Source organism: Phycodurus eques, chromosome 1, assembly GCF_024500275.1.
Source record: "Phycodurus eques isolate BA_2022a chromosome 1, UOR_Pequ_1.1, whole genome shotgun sequence".
NCBI classification, from domain to species: domain Eukaryota; kingdom Metazoa; phylum Chordata; class Actinopteri; order Syngnathiformes; family Syngnathidae; genus Phycodurus; species Phycodurus eques.
In genome coordinates this window covers 50,645,340-50,660,868 of record NC_084525.1, presented here as the reverse complement: position 1 = coordinate 50,660,868, position 15,529 = coordinate 50,645,340, and the positions used below count along the sequence as shown (strand labels likewise).

Sequence of the window (15,529 nt, the reverse complement as noted above, 5' to 3'; positions counted from 1 at the left end):
TGTACAGGCATGAGAGAGGTGTGCATGCGTAGCAAATCCTCTCAATGCAGTAGTAAGCCGCTCAATTTGCCACTAACTCAATAGAGATGAGATGACAGCAATCAATCTTGGGGAGAGAAAGATCGCACACACCCACACGCGCGCGCACACACACACACGCACACACACACACACACACACCATCATTCAAACCCATATAGCTAAATTACTCCACATCTCCGAGGAAGCAGATTACTGGAGAGTGGGGTGGAATTTGATCACCAACACTCTTCCAGGAGCAGTAAGATGGCAACATAGTGGCCTGTAAAAGCCTCCCACTGATCGCCTGATCTTGCACAAATGTCTCCCTGGACGCTGGCAAGTTCTGCGTGTTTTTGTTTGGGGAATTTATGTGGAGAACCGCTACCAAGACATTGCATTCCTCCAATGAATAGTGTACTTCAAAATTACGGGGAATCTACTGCTGATCCGGTGTCGCTCTCCTCATCTCCCGTACTACTTGTGACCAACTTTGAGGATGCATTGAAGACTTAATCCAAATGATTTGATCACTTGTAAGGATTGTTGGCTCATCCAGGTATATTCATTTAGATAGTTTTCTAAGGTGAAAACAGAGTGTACCAAAAGTCACTCTACACTTCCTTTTTATATTTTGTTTCAAGTATCATTTGAACAGACGTGAGGCCATGATCAATGACAGCTTATCTTTGCCGTTTTGGGAAGCATATCATTCCCTTGTTCATGGCTTTCCAATTGACATTGGAACAGCGTTTCAAAATCGCAACCTGGCAAGAGGTTTTTCTGCAGCACAATTATCCAACGCAAAGTGCAATTTACACAATCCAAGGCAAGTTTTTTGAAACACGATCTGTTCTTGACAAACCAGGCAGTGGAAGGCCTGCTACTAACAACACTAATGAAAATATCAGTCTTGCATGCGTTCACGCAAAGCCAGAGAAAGACAAGCACAGGAACGCAATGTCAACAAAAGCTCGATTGAGCAGACGAGTGATAAAGCTTCACCTGTCCCAACTTCAGGCGGTTCAAGGGATTCATGTGGAAGATTATAATGGTCAACAACCTGAATCGTGAATTTCACTACGCCTTGGAGCAGTGTGATGACCATGAAGCTTCTCAAACTGGCATTGAACTGTAGTCAGGGAAAGAAAGTCTTCTTGCCATATTACTGGACTCCCCCAAAAGAGCATTAAACATTAAGAATGCTGCCGCTGTGTTTTTTACCAGAACAAAGAGGTGAGAACATACTACTCCAATTCTTAAGTCTCTACACTGGCTCCCAGGCAGCTTTAGAATAGATTTTAAAGTACTGTTACTGGCTTAGAAATCACTGAATGGTTTAGGTCTTGAATACATGAAAGAAATGCTAATAGAATATAAACCCAGTAGGGCTCTGAGATCTACAGATTCAGGTCAAATAGTGGTGCACAGAGATCAAAGCAAACATTGTTAAGCACCATTTAGCTATTATGCTGCACACAAAAGGAATCAGTTGCCAACAGAAGTGACGTCAGCCCCAAGTCCAGGTTAAAAACACTTTTCTCATGCTATTTAGAGCATTTCCACTTTGAAATTATTTTTCTTGCACTGTATGCTGTTTTTATTGTATTAACTTGTCATGAACGGAACAGAGGATAGGGCCCAAAAATGCACGACTCCAAAACAAATGGACAGTTTCAAAAAGAGAGAGGTTTAATCAACGAGCAGAGGTCGGTACACAGGCAGACAATCCAAAAAAGGCAACAGTATCCAAAAAACATGAGGCAAAAAGGTGAGGTCGATAATCGGAACAGGGTCTAGTCTTACTGTGGGTCTTTGACGTGGAAACAAGGAATGCTGGAACGCGACGACAAGGTACAATGAACTGGCGACTAGAAAGAATGAGGCACGAGGTTAAATGCAAGGGGTAATTAGGCTGAATGAGGCACAGGTGTTGAAGATGTTCTCAGGAGCAGGTGTGTATGAGACAGGGGGAAGACAACAACCCTAACACACACCCATGACAGTACCCCCCCCCCCCCCCCAACAGCCGGCCCCAGGCAGCCCTGGATGCGCAACGTGGAAGTCCCGAATGAGCGAGTCATCCACAATAAACGCAGACGGCGCCCATGAACGTTCCTCAGGACCGTCGCCCTCCCAGTCCACCAGATATTGAAACCCCCACCCTCTCCGACGAGACGACAACAGCCGCCTCACAGTGACGACAGGGCCCCCTTCCACAAACCGGGGGGGAGGAGGGAGCCTGGAAGGTGGGACCAGAGGGGACTCCCGGGCAGGCTTGAGCAGGCTGACGTGAAAAGCAGGGTGGACCCGCATCGACCTTGGGAGCCTAAGCTTCACGGTGACAGGGTTGATAATCTTCGTGATGGGGAAGGGCCCAACGAACCTGGGAGCCAGCTTCCGGGACTCCAACCGGAGTGGAATATGCTTCGTGGAGAGCCAAACTCGCTGACCCACTTTGTAGTTCGGGGCCGGTGTCCTCCTACGCTCAGCTGCGGTCTTGTAGGACCGTCCCTGGCGCAGCAGCATCTGGCGGGCTCGCTCCCAGGTCCTCCTGCAGTGTCTCACCAAGGTCAATGCCGCTGGAACTGTGGACTCTGAGGCTATGGCAGGAAATAGAGATGGTTGGTAACCATGCACAACGTGAAAAGGCGATAGACCAGTGGATGCAGAGGGGAGGAAATTGTGAGGGAATTCGACCCAAACAGGTTTTTGAGACCAGGATCGTGGCTCCTTTGAAGCGAGACATCTGAGCCCAGTCTCCAGGTCCTGGTTCAGCCTCTCGGTTTGTCCGTTGGTTTCAGGGTGAAACCCAGATGACAGACTGACGGTAGCACCTATGAGATTGTAAAACTCCTTCCAAAATTGCGAAATGAATTGGGGACCCCTATCGGATACCACATTCTTGGGGAAACCATGGAACTTGAATACCTGGTGTATAATTAACTCGGCAGTGTCTTTAGCTGAGGGGAATTTCGGGAGTGCAATGAAGTGTGTCATCTTAGAGAACCTGTCCACAACTGTGAGAATGGTGATACTTCCTTTAGAGGCCGGAAATCCTGTCACAAAGTCTACGGAAATGTCTGACCAAGGACGTTGTGGTATTGGCAGGGGTCGCAACTCCCCAGAAGGGAGTTGAGGAGAGAGCTTGTTAGCAGCGCATACCTGGCAAGCATTGACGTAATTGATAACAACCCTCCTAACATTAGCCCACCAAAAGCGCTGTTTGACCACAGATTGAGTCTTGGCAATGTCGGGTGACATACAGTCCGGTTTGTGTGAGCCCAGTGTGAGCCCAGTGGATGACTCTTCCCTTTCCCCACCTTGACTGTCAGCAGTTCACGGTCACCAATGTCATAATTTCTCTCGGCTGGGGTCATTTTTTTGGAAACCCCTAGTCATGGCATCAACTTTGCAAGGGTCCATCACCTGGAGCCAGCACGAACCCCAGAAAAGAAACGGACGCCTTGTGGAACTCACAGTTCTCAGCCTTGACATATAGTTCATTCTGGAGTAACTGCTGCAACACAGAGCAGACATGAATGATCTGAGTCTCCTCATCCGGGGAGAATATCAAAATATCGTCTAAATATACAAATACGTACACATTCAACATGTCACGCAAGACATCATTGACAAAATACTCATAATGTCCCGTTGGTGTGTTGAATGCTGTTTTCCATTCATCCCCCTGCCTTATCCTGACTGGATGATATGTGTTTCTTAAGTCTAGTTTGGTGAAAACCTTGGCTCCCTCCAGGAACTCAAAGGTGGTGGAGATGAGAGGAAGAGGGTACCTGTTTTTCACAGTTATGTCGTTGAGACCCCGGTAATTGATACAGGGTCGCAGAGTCTTGTCCTTCTTGTCCACAAAGAAAAATCCGGCTCCCGCAGGGGATGAACATGGGCGAATAATCCCGGCTGCCAGTGATTCATCCACATACTCCTTCATAGCCTTGTTTTCCGGCCCTGAAAGAGAGAATAACCTCCCTCATGGGGGGTGTGGTTCCAGGCAGCAAGTCAACAACACAGGTCTGTGGGGTGGAAGGGATTTGGCCTTGGAAAAAACTTCTTTAATGTCCTGGTAACAGGTGGGCACTTGAGATAAATCAGGATCCCCAGATGGGGTCTGTGGATTGTCATTTGAAACATAGCCCTGAACATCCCATGGAGGCTTGAAACAGTTCTGGGCGCAATTGTTGCCCCATGACATAACCTGCCCAGAGAACCAGTCAATGTGGAGGTTACGTAATTTCAACCATGGGTTCCCTAAAATAAGGTAATGATTCATGGTGTCAAAAACATGAGAACTAATGCGTTCCGAGTGAGAATCAGGAAATGTCAATGTGAGTGTTTGGGTGCGGTGAGTGATCTTGCCCATAAAACTGCCGTCTGCAGCATAGGTGTTGTGGTGGCGTTTTACTTGAAAGGTTCTAAGGTGCATCCGTCTAACGAGGAGGGAGTTGAGTAAGTTTACGTCAGAACCAGAGTCAATTAATACAGGTGTATGGATTTCTTGATCAGGAGAGCATAGTGTCACTTTAGGAAGAACCCGGGTAGGGTCTTCCTTAATGAAATTTAGACTCACCTCTCCCGTGCCCTTGCTACCGGCACCGGCAACCTTGATGTGACAGTTGCTCACGGAATGACCCAACTGCCCGCAGTAGAAGCACCGCCCTTCCCTCAGCCGACGTTGATGTTCTTCAGGGGAGAGACGGAACCTGCCCAGTTGCATGGGTTCATCTGTGGTGATGCTATCCAGTGGATTGAGAACGGAAACAGGGAATCTGCCTTGGTTTGGCTGGTCACCGAGGCTCATCCTCCAAGTGCGCGGTGACACAGCCCTCCGCCGAATTCCGTCCAGCTCGTGATCCAAAAGCCTCTTGTCTATTTTTACGGCGAGAGTGATGAGAGTGTCCAAGTTGGTCGGCAGGTCTAGTGGGACCAAATGATCCTTGACGGTGGGGGATAGTCCTTGAAAAAAATGCATCGAGTAGTGCCCTATTATTCCAATGACTCTCAGCTGCTAGAATGCGAAACTCAATCGCATAATCTGAAACCCTGCGCTTGCCTTGGTGTAAGGTGACAAGGGACCGCCTCACGCTGCCTCACGATCTGGTGTTGAAAACTGAAAAATTGGCTCCATGGTCTTTACGAAAAAAGCCCATGAATGACACGTGGTGGAATTGCGGCTCCATTCAGCAGCAGCCCACGCTTCTGCACGACCAGTCAGGTGGGAAATGACGAAAGCGATTTTTGCCCGCTCGGTGAGGAAGGCAGCTGCCTGCAGCTAAAAGTGGAGTTCGCAAGGAGTGATGAACGGCTTAATATTCCCAGAATCTCCATAGAGATCCAGTCGAGAGAGTGGGCAGACAGCAGCGGAGGTGGCAGGTGGCTGCATGGTAACTGCTTCACATGGAAACTTTGGTACCGTGGCGGTATCGGGCGTTGTGTCAACTGGTTCCTTGTTCTGCATCATTTTCATAAGAACTTCAAACTGTGAGGCCACCTGTATCATCATATTGTCCTGATGTTCTGATAGTCTCGCTAGATGAAGGTGGAGGGCAGCAAGCTGCTCATCCTGCTTCGAGAGTCTGCTGGGTACATGTTATGGCTAGTTCGTTCTGTCATGAACAGAACAGAGGATAGGACCCATAAATGCACGACTCCAAAACAAATGGACAGTTACAAAAAGAGAGAGCTTTAATTAACGAGCAGAGGTCAGTACACAAGCAGGTAATCCAAAAAAGGCAACAGTATCCAAAAAAACGTGAGGCAAAAAGGCGAAGTCAATAATCGGAACAGGGTCTAGTCTTACTGTGAGTCTGTGACGTGGAAACAAGGAATGCTGGAACGAGACGACAAGGTACAACGAACGGGCGACTGGAAAGAATGAGGCACGACGTTAAATGCAAGGGGTAATTCGGGTGAACGAGGCACAGGTGGTGAAGATGCTCTCAGGAGCAGGTGTGTATGAGACAGGGGGAAGACAACAACTGGAACACACATCCATGACAAAACTATCAAATGATGATGGCCTCAAATATGTCGGAATGATAGCTGAAGTCATATAGACAAAAATGGAAGGGTATAGTGACTTATGAGCCGGAATAATTGAACAAATAAATGAACATCTCCACCAAAATCTCCAAATGATGAAGTAACTCAAGTCTTTTTATGAGAACAATCAACTAATTTCCTCAAAACTGTATTTTTATCTTTCAAAATACAAACGTACCAAGGAAGCACAGACCTCCACCCGAGAGGTCAACAGCTTTTACTACAACACATTTATTCCCTTACGTTCAGTTTGATTTATATCAAGACAGTAGTTTACCAGTCGCCAATCAAAGCAATTTGACTTTAACGGTGAAGCTATGCTCCAATATGTCATCTGAAAATGGCTCAAAAACTTCACGTGAGCGCAGGTCAGGAGTGAACCACTTTTTTCAATCTCGGCATTCACGCTAAGCCTAAAAATGGCTGAAATCACAACAATTTAGTTTTAACACATTTTTAAGAGGACAGCCTACTTGGCTAATCATATATCCGAGTAAATGGCAAACAATTAACCAGATGCATTTCTGAGCCAAATCATAACAGCTGTTATATTCCAAATTGAAGTGAAGAGAAAGACAATAACTGAGACAAGTAATGAATCACAGGTCAGATATCTCTTTGCCCGAACTTGCCTTTACTCGTCTGCTCTCAGCAGGCAGTAAAGTATTTATCACAGTTCACTCCAATTTTTCACGCATGGATAAAGTCCATTACATACTGCAGGGCCAGCCTGCTCAACTAACAGCACCAATCTGTATGTGTGGCTTCTATTGGACACACAGAGAATTTGATTGACAGATAGCGAGCCCGAGGCGGTGCCTGGTCTCACACAAAGCTGATACAGGGATTAAGAGGCAGACAGTCATCATAAAGCACTTTACTCCTCGCCGTTTGAAATATGGTCTTAGCGGCCAAAGCTACAGGAAATGATCTCTTCTGTACTTTTGCACATTGGTGTCTCGCCACTGGACTTTCTCTCATTTGAAGTCACCCACATTAACAGGCATCAATTTAACTCTGACAGAGTAAATTCTTATTATGACTTGACAGTCTAGAAAAGCAAAAACCTCTTAGCAGCTGATAACTTCCAGGTGAGTGAGTCAGGGGTTGTTTAAATCCACCACCAGCGGAATTTAACAGCTTTTATGGAATATGGATTCTGCCTGTTCGAGCACACATGACAATTAGAGGAAAAACATCTGATAAGTGCTTATTCCCCATCATGAGCACGGCATTGGTTGAGAGAAGGTGGATGAATGTTCTTCAATCCTTCAACAGACTAGAATTTGTCAAGGTAGTCATCCAAGGTTGCCGGTTCTCCCAAAGCAATTTCTGTGATGCCACCCTATAACAAATGACACTGCTGCAACCCTTGAAATGGAAAGAGAGAAATGGGCTTGCAAACAGTTCTAGTTTTATCTCCATTATAAAGTAATATTGCGGTGTCATTGATGTGGAAAACACAGACACACTTATTCAACCTTGTGCATGGACGGGCGCACACTGGATTTCCCAGACCAAGGTTATCTCATCATAATTAATGGCGTGGTAAATTGAAGACATTAAAAGGGTAAATGGTCATATGGCTGGGGACACAGAGATGGTATATCCCAAGAACGCACATTCATTCATTAGAATTATTATTGTTAAGTCTAGATGAGGACAGAGAGAGCACGAGAGAGATAGAGAGAGACAGTAGATAGATAGATAGATAGATAGATAGATAGATAGATAGATAGATAGATAGATAGATAGATAGATAGATAGATAGATAGATAGATAGATAGATAGATAGATAGATAGATAGATAGATAGATAGATAGATAGATAGATAGAACTTTGTATTTGTATCCACCCATAATCTCTATAGAGTATCTGGCTATCCTGATAGATCACATTGTAATCAATAATTCAAACATATTCAAACCTGGGATCCAACAGGGAGTGAAAATGGGAAAAGACAGGAAAGAGGGTGTGGGGGTGTACAGAGCATGTGGCGTTTTAACAGAGGCGACAGTACATGTTGGGGCTCAAACATTAACATTCATTACATATTCAAGCAGTGTCTCACACTCAGGTTACATTAGACTCTCAAGTAAAATGATGGCACATCAGGGGGATTGGGGTTGGGGGTGGCTCACAAGTCTGCGCGTGATTTATTGTGCAGTAACCTTGGTTAAGATGGTGTTTAATCAACATTGTTTGGTGGCGCTGGTGTTGTGATGGCAGGACCTTTCAGTGAAGTGGATGATGAGGATGTAAAGGTATCGCAATCAACATGGCCTGGGTCAAGACCACTCAGAACAGAACACCGGGGGTCTGATAAACAGCGCATGGGGAGCATTGAATCAGACACACACTGTTCTGTACAACCTGCGAGACCTGGTGAAATGAAAATGTTTTTACGGAGGACATTTCAGCGCTTTGAGTGTAAACCGCACACAATCTTTAGAGGAAGCAAACAGATGAAAAATGTTTCAAAATGACCCCTTGATTTTCAGCAGTGTTTAACTGAACCTGTCGCTGGAGGAGCTTTGAAACAAACTTCCTGGCATTCCACATCCTAAACTGCAAGCTACAGCCGTTAATTGTAATTTTTAATAAATTATGACTTCAATATATATTTTATTGTTTTTGTTACATCAACCTAGTAATGGCGGACGCAGTTGCAGCCGGAATCGACATGAGATTTCGACGTGTAATAAAAATAATAATAATAATATAATACATAATACATAATAAACATAGAAAGTGTTCTTCGCACACTGGAAAGCCTTAGCCTCATTCACATCTACTTAACCAGAAATAGATCTGCTGGCGTTCGAGTTTGAAGGGATTCTCTGAATGGCAGGCTGGGTCTAACGCCCACAACACGTTTTACATCTGCTTGGATCATTTCAATATGCCTGCTGTGTGGTAACTGCCAACAGCTGAAGTGAATGTAGTGGTAACAAAATATTAATTATACTATACAGAACGCCATGAATCACTGTCCAGAGAGGCACTGTGTAAACTTAATGGTGAGTGAACCAATTACCTTCTCATTTCCAATGACCTGCTTACTAAATCCCAATTGACTGTGCCAAGGTAATGCAGTCCATGATCATTGACCAAACATTAAACTACATTAAAAAACACATCTGCTATTTAACAAGACACCCGGTTTGGCAATTTGGGCTGAGTAGTAGTTTTAAGTCTAACACCCTGGTCGATAAGCGTGAAAGAATTGGCCATTTTGTAACCATGCAATTTGCTTAATCTTAATTAAAGCAATCTAATGCGTTGATATCAACAAGCTATCAATGGGCACATTAATGTATGAGTGTGATTGCCAGCACACTTGCATACATATAGAGCAAGCGGAGGGACAAAATGTTGACCGACATCCAAAATTCCTGATGAATATTCAACGACAATTATGAACGTTCTATTGAGCACGAGAATTAGTAGTCGAAGCACACTGGGGTGGTGGTTAACACAGCCTAAATCCCTTGTAATGTGTGGGAGTTGACAACATGCCAAAGGATCATGGCTAGCGTTTAGAGACAATGCTATTCAGGATCTACACCACTCAGAAAAAAACTTTTTTCGATGCACTTCAGCTGAACCCTCTCGGAGGCTCTCACTACTATTTGGTAGCTGCAGTACATCATCATAAATTTCGGAAAAGTGGACAGTCTGACTATGAACAGTTTCTCAGGCTGCCGTCTGCTCGAGAGAGATCAAATAATATGCCTTGCAGCTCTTTTTACATTTCACTCATGGAAGATGTGCAGCATTTCCTCTCCTTATATCAAGACCGTTATCTTCACACTCAACTTTTTAAGCCACTAACAGATGTTCGGAGAGCACCGTCTTACAAGTCTGCGGGTGTTTCTCTGGGGCAGCTGCAGCGCTATATCAGAGCATTCATCCTGGTATTTTGTGGTTCCATGTTCTGAGCCGACCACCGTTGTTCTGGGTGATTATGTATGAGTTTACAGCACATCTTACTGAAAACTAACCAGGACCAATGCAAAGGGCACTGTCATCAGTCATCCTTGACTGACCATAATCTCCACTCATCCAATCTCATGGCTACTCACTGACATTCATATTGCAATGAATCTACATTGGGTCCCTAATACTATACGTCCAGCGCTCCCATGCCAGGTCATCTTAAGGTCAACAGCTAAGCTAAAACCAGCTCCTCTTAGTACAAACAGCTCATTAAGCGGCCCAAGCTTCCTGCCGGCACTGGCCACTCTCTGGGGTTGATCGCGGTTCTGAAAACCGCCCAGGCCTGCTGTCTGGAATAGTTTGGCTGCCGAATGAGGAGGGAACGGGGACAATTCGATCAATACAGCAGCCTCATTATCCACTACCTTCCGTCACCGAGCGTAAGGTCCCTACGCTAAGGCCCGCTGATGAATAGAAACACTGCACAATTCAATTAGGCGATGGCCGAGATGGCAAAACAGCTTTGATCAAAGCTCTCATCCCAGATAATTAGCACACGAGGTGCTTCGGAGGAGCTATTTTTACATCTGAGCGGCCGACTATGTCGTTTTGTTAATGTTACTTTACCCTGCTGGCTCATTGTCAATGCATAGGTTTCCTCTGGGGAAGCATGTACAGTCATGCAAGCGCACACGCACATATTCAACCTGCTTACCTTTTGAAAGGTCATTCAAGGTTTAACGCAACCCAGTTTAAACTCATCAGAAATCTGCAAGCGTGCACATGTGTGTTTCTGCAGATAGGAAGAGTCAGTTCATCCAGCGCCTTGGGGAAAATAAAGCCGTTTCCTGGAGACTTCAGGGACTTTAGGCAGCTCGCTGACAGCTTTATAAACCTCTTAACAAATGGTCCTTCTCTCTAATAAGGTCTGATGTCTGAGAGGAGGTTAGGAGAGGGAATAGGTGTGCCCCTAAAGGTTGCTTCATAGTTTTTATCGGAATGATTGTGTGTGTGCTATCCAGGAGAGAGGCAATATTGTAATTTTACACCCCGCCCCCCCAACAGACTCTCCAATGACCGTCTAAACAAATCTAAAGATCGCAAAGACGAGTGTCACACATGCACACGGTTAAACAAGGTTTCCTCTTAACAGCTCATTCAGTCTTAATGTGCCAACTTGTGCTGTGTGACGCAGAGGAAGAAGGAAACAGGCTGGATGGCTGCATGTGAAGCAAAAACAACTCGCCTCGCAAGTGAAGAGAATAGGTTGAATATCACCTGCTATTAAAATGTGCACTTGAGGAGGCTGTGGTATGAACAAGCTCGATTTGAATCCAGCCGTGAATAACACCTGAATAAACAGCTGCTGAAATGCTTGCATTCGACTGGGCATTTACACATTATTTTGGGTTTATTTCCGCGGGGGGGTGGGGGGGGTGGGGTGGGGTGGGGTGGGGGGGGGGGGTTGGGAAGGCAAGACAATGCATGCAAAGGAAAATGCTACTTTTTCTATTCATCTCTCCTACAGCACTTGCCTACTTTATTTAGTTCAGAGGCGACAGCAAGTGATGGCTCAACAGCAAAAAAAAAAAAAAAAAAAAACACCCTCCCAACCAATTCATGTCAACCTGAATCATAAAAGAAATCAACACCAACAGCACTGCTTCTCTCACAACTTCTTTGTCATCATAGGATTATTAAAATTGTTGATACTGCTGTTGTTGTGCCTATTGTTCTCCGGTCTAGCCACTGCCCCTCGAGTGGGCGTTTCCCTCCATGTTTCTTTCCTGGGGGGGTTCCTTTCCTGCAATCGGTTTTCGTAAATCTACGAGGAGTGTTGACCTGCTCAAGTGCCTTGAGATAACGTCTGTTTCTAAATCGGCGTTATAGAAATCAAATTGACTTGACAACACATCACAGTATGGTAAACCATATAGAAATAATCATAAAAACAAATATCAATAAAGTCACTGGTAAATGCCAAGTAAGAAAATCTGCTCGCCTATCTGTTTCTAATTATGCGCTCATATGTTATAATTGAGTTAATAATGATAATTAAGTTTGCTTGCCATCTCACACGCGCAAGAGGTTAAACATTAATAAAGGTGCTTTCTGAGGTAACATTCAAATTCATTCTAAAAGCCCGAAACCGTCATGTCGCCCTGTTAACACACCGAAAACACTCAATAACGTCCACTTACCAACTGTAAAGTGCAAATCAAAATGAGCGTGCACCGGCCGCTGCAGAAGCCCATCGTGCCCGCGCTGACCCAGTCTGAGCCGGGACAGAAGCACTTGGAAAAGCCGCTCAAACGAGATGGAATATCCCCAGCTAACTCAGTCTCATGTCTTCTCCTACAGCGAGTTTTTTTTTTTTTTTTTTTTTTGCTTTGCTCCCCCCCACCCCCACCCCCCAAACACAAAACGCGAAATCGTCGCGCTGAGCTGTTGTTTCCCGTTGGCTTCTCGGGCCGGTCTCAGCCGGGGTGACTGGCGGGGAGACGACGGCGGTGAGCGGGGTAGGTGCGGGAGGAGGGGCCGCTGTTGCTGGAGCGGAATACCCGGAGGCGAAGATCGTAATTGGGGGCGTCAACTTGTCTTCCCACTTCTTGTCTTTCTAAAGGCACACACGGGAAAAAAAAAAAAAAAAAAAAAACGCCCCGCTTGTTTATTTGAAATTGTCCCATCGGAGGAAATGATCTATTTGTCATGGTGATGGGCTGCAAGACTATTTCAAAAGTGTTTAACTCGACAAAGAAGGTATGACAAATAGAAACGAATGCATACTTATACAGGGGGTGGGGGACAAATCCATTGAATGTGTCGCGAGGATTGTCAATTTACGGATGGGAAAGACGCGCCATCTTGCGGTTTTAGGGTGAAACACACGTTTACAATAGTCAGTGAACCCCCGCACATTCGCGGTTCAATATCCGCGAATTCACAACTCCTGGCAACAGAAGCTCTCCACCGGTCATTTTCCACAGGAACACCTGCGATGGAAATTATTTGGAATGAACATCAGACTATTAACACGAATGCTACTTTTCACATTTCACTTGTTCCCATTGACATTCTTTTCTGGCATTTCTGCTAATGTTCTTACAATAGACATCCTCCAACTTGTAAATAATTTCCTTGTGCATTGCTGTGTGTTTTTTTTTGTAGTTCACTCATACTTTTAAAAAATAAAAATAAAACATTTACTTCAGTGCCATGTATGAAGCAATCCCAAATGGATTTTCATTGTTACTGTAACAGTGACAATAACCAAACCATCGATATCCGTATTTAACCAGAAATTAAACCCCACTGAGACCACTGCCTCTTTTTCAAGTGTTCTCTCTTGACTCAATATGACTCAAGTATAAATAAAAAGTAGTCCTCCAAATAATTACTCAAGAAAGTGTCATCATCGTGCCGCCTATAAAAAAAATAGGAATGTGCAAATTGACCAACAATATCACTTTCACTAAAACTAATCAATTCGATCTGTACAAAACTGTACAAAAACATGAAATTTAGGCAAAATCAGCCACAAGAAATGGTCTGCGGTGACAAACCAGAACAAAAAGATCGCCCAAGCAAGAATAGATAGATATAAATACATGTAGCGAGCAGAATGCAGCGCAAAGTAACAGAGGAAAGGTTTCTTTTAAGTGTTTCTCCTTAACAAAATTACAGTACTCAAGATGCTAAATTGTATATCAATGTGTGTTTAACTTCTGTTAATTAAACATTTTTACTTACAACATAATGCAATGCTTTTGTGCTGAAATCAAATGTTCGCATTGTAATACAATAAAATATAATGACTTGAAGTTTATGCACAGACCCATGTAAACACATTTTACCCAAACTGTAAAGTGCTGATCTTGCAAAGTGTTTGAGTTTGACCAAGGATAAAGTGTTATTTGCAATTATTTAAATTTTTTTTTTTTTTTTACAGCTTCTTTTGCCTTGTGGGAAGTTGCAGCTCAATACAATATATAATGGAAACAATCTTAAAAGCAACTCCCATTCACCCCCTCCTTCTTCGTGCACTCTGTGCATGGTGGAAGGTCCCACCTCCTAACTCAGCTTGATAAATGTTTTACAGCTCTGTGGCCCGAGCGAGGGAGCACTTCACATCCCATTTCATCACACACACCCATATTGTGCCGCTGTATGATCCCGCCGATCCGCGCTGCCCTTCCTTTCCCCGCGTCCATTCGGGCCTGGGAGGACCTTGGTTCCAGTTCCTTAAAGTAACCTTAGGATATTTATGTGAAATCACCTTGAAAATGAGGCTTTTGATCATACTGGGAGCTCACACGCTACAAATGAGCAGAGTGACGAGTTTGAATAGTGGACCAGCAGGGAATCCAAATCTGTTCAAATGCCAGGTTTTTGTGACATAAAAAATTGAGACCAAGCTAAATCATTTGAAAACTTTTTTTTCCCCCACCACTCATCTGACCTACGACCTGTACAACTCAACTGAAATATAATTCAATCTTTTTGAGCGAGGGAGTAAAAATAAACAACCGAGATAATGTGTTTGCAAAAGTGTGCACACCCTCTTATAACTGGGGGATGATGGCCGTGTTCTGAATTAAACAATCACATTCAAACTCACCTGAGTCACCAATTAAAGTGCCAAAGATTACCCCAAATAAAGTTCAAATGTTCTAGTAGGCCTTTCCTGACCATTTGTTTTTGCCTTCAAGCTGAAGCCTGAGTGCATCTACAGTTGGAACAGTTCATAATTCCTTCCACCCACCAAGCAGACTTTTTTTATTTATTTATTTTTTTTTTTTTCATCAATGTGTTCTTTCACAAGAACGCATTTTCCTATGCATTTGGAAGATGTTATTGTGGTCTGATGGAACCAAAGGTTGAACTTTTTAGCCTTGACTCCAAAAGGTATGTTTTAGCAAACACAACACTGCTCATCACCAAAATAGCGGCCCATCTACAGTTAAGCACGGTGGTGGAAAATCATGCTTTGGGGCTGTTTTTCTTCAAGTGGAACTGAGGCCTTAGCCAAGGTGGAGGGAATTACGAACAGTTCCAAATAGCAGTCAGTGTTAGCACATAACCTTCAGGCTTCTGCTCGAAAGCAAAACAATGTCAGGAAAAGCCTACTAGAACACCCGAACTTTATTTGGGGTTAATTAGTGACAGGTGTGTGATGACTCCCATTTAACATAAGTTTGAATGTAATTGATTCATTCTGAACACAGCCTTTGTCCCAGTTATTAGAGGGTGTTTACACTATTGCAACAACATTACCTAAGTTGTTTAGTTTTTCTGCCCTTCTCAGTTTTTTTATGACTATAGGACAGGTTATAGGTCCCAATGTAATGAAAAACAGTTTTTAAATGATTTACCTTTGTCTCTCTTTTTTTTTTTTTTATATCACAAAACATCTGAACAGGGGTGTGTAGACTTTTTTTTCTAGTCACTTTGTATATTTGATATTTTCGAGGACGCTACATAGACTGTAAAGATGGACAATTCTTTACCGCAC

The 15,529-nt window shown here is 44.0% G+C and overlaps 1 protein-coding gene across 2 annotated transcripts in view; it reads right to left on the bottom strand.

Moving 5' to 3' along the window:
- Positions 1 to 12,644, bottom strand: part of nkain4 (sodium/potassium transporting ATPase interacting 4) — a 43,307-nt gene extending 30,663 nt beyond the window's left edge. Inside the window, exon 1 of one of the 2 annotated variants that reach the window (XM_061698281.1) lies at positions 12,219 to 12,644. In XM_061698281.1, coding sequence (XP_061554265.1) covers positions 12,219 to 12,272 — 54 coding nt within the window. In that variant the 5' untranslated portion in view covers positions 12,273 to 12,644. The remainder of the gene's footprint in view (positions 1 to 12,218) is intronic. The other variant, XM_061698272.1, reaches the window with a different exon arrangement.
- Positions 12,645 to 15,529: the final 2,885 nt, after the last annotated feature.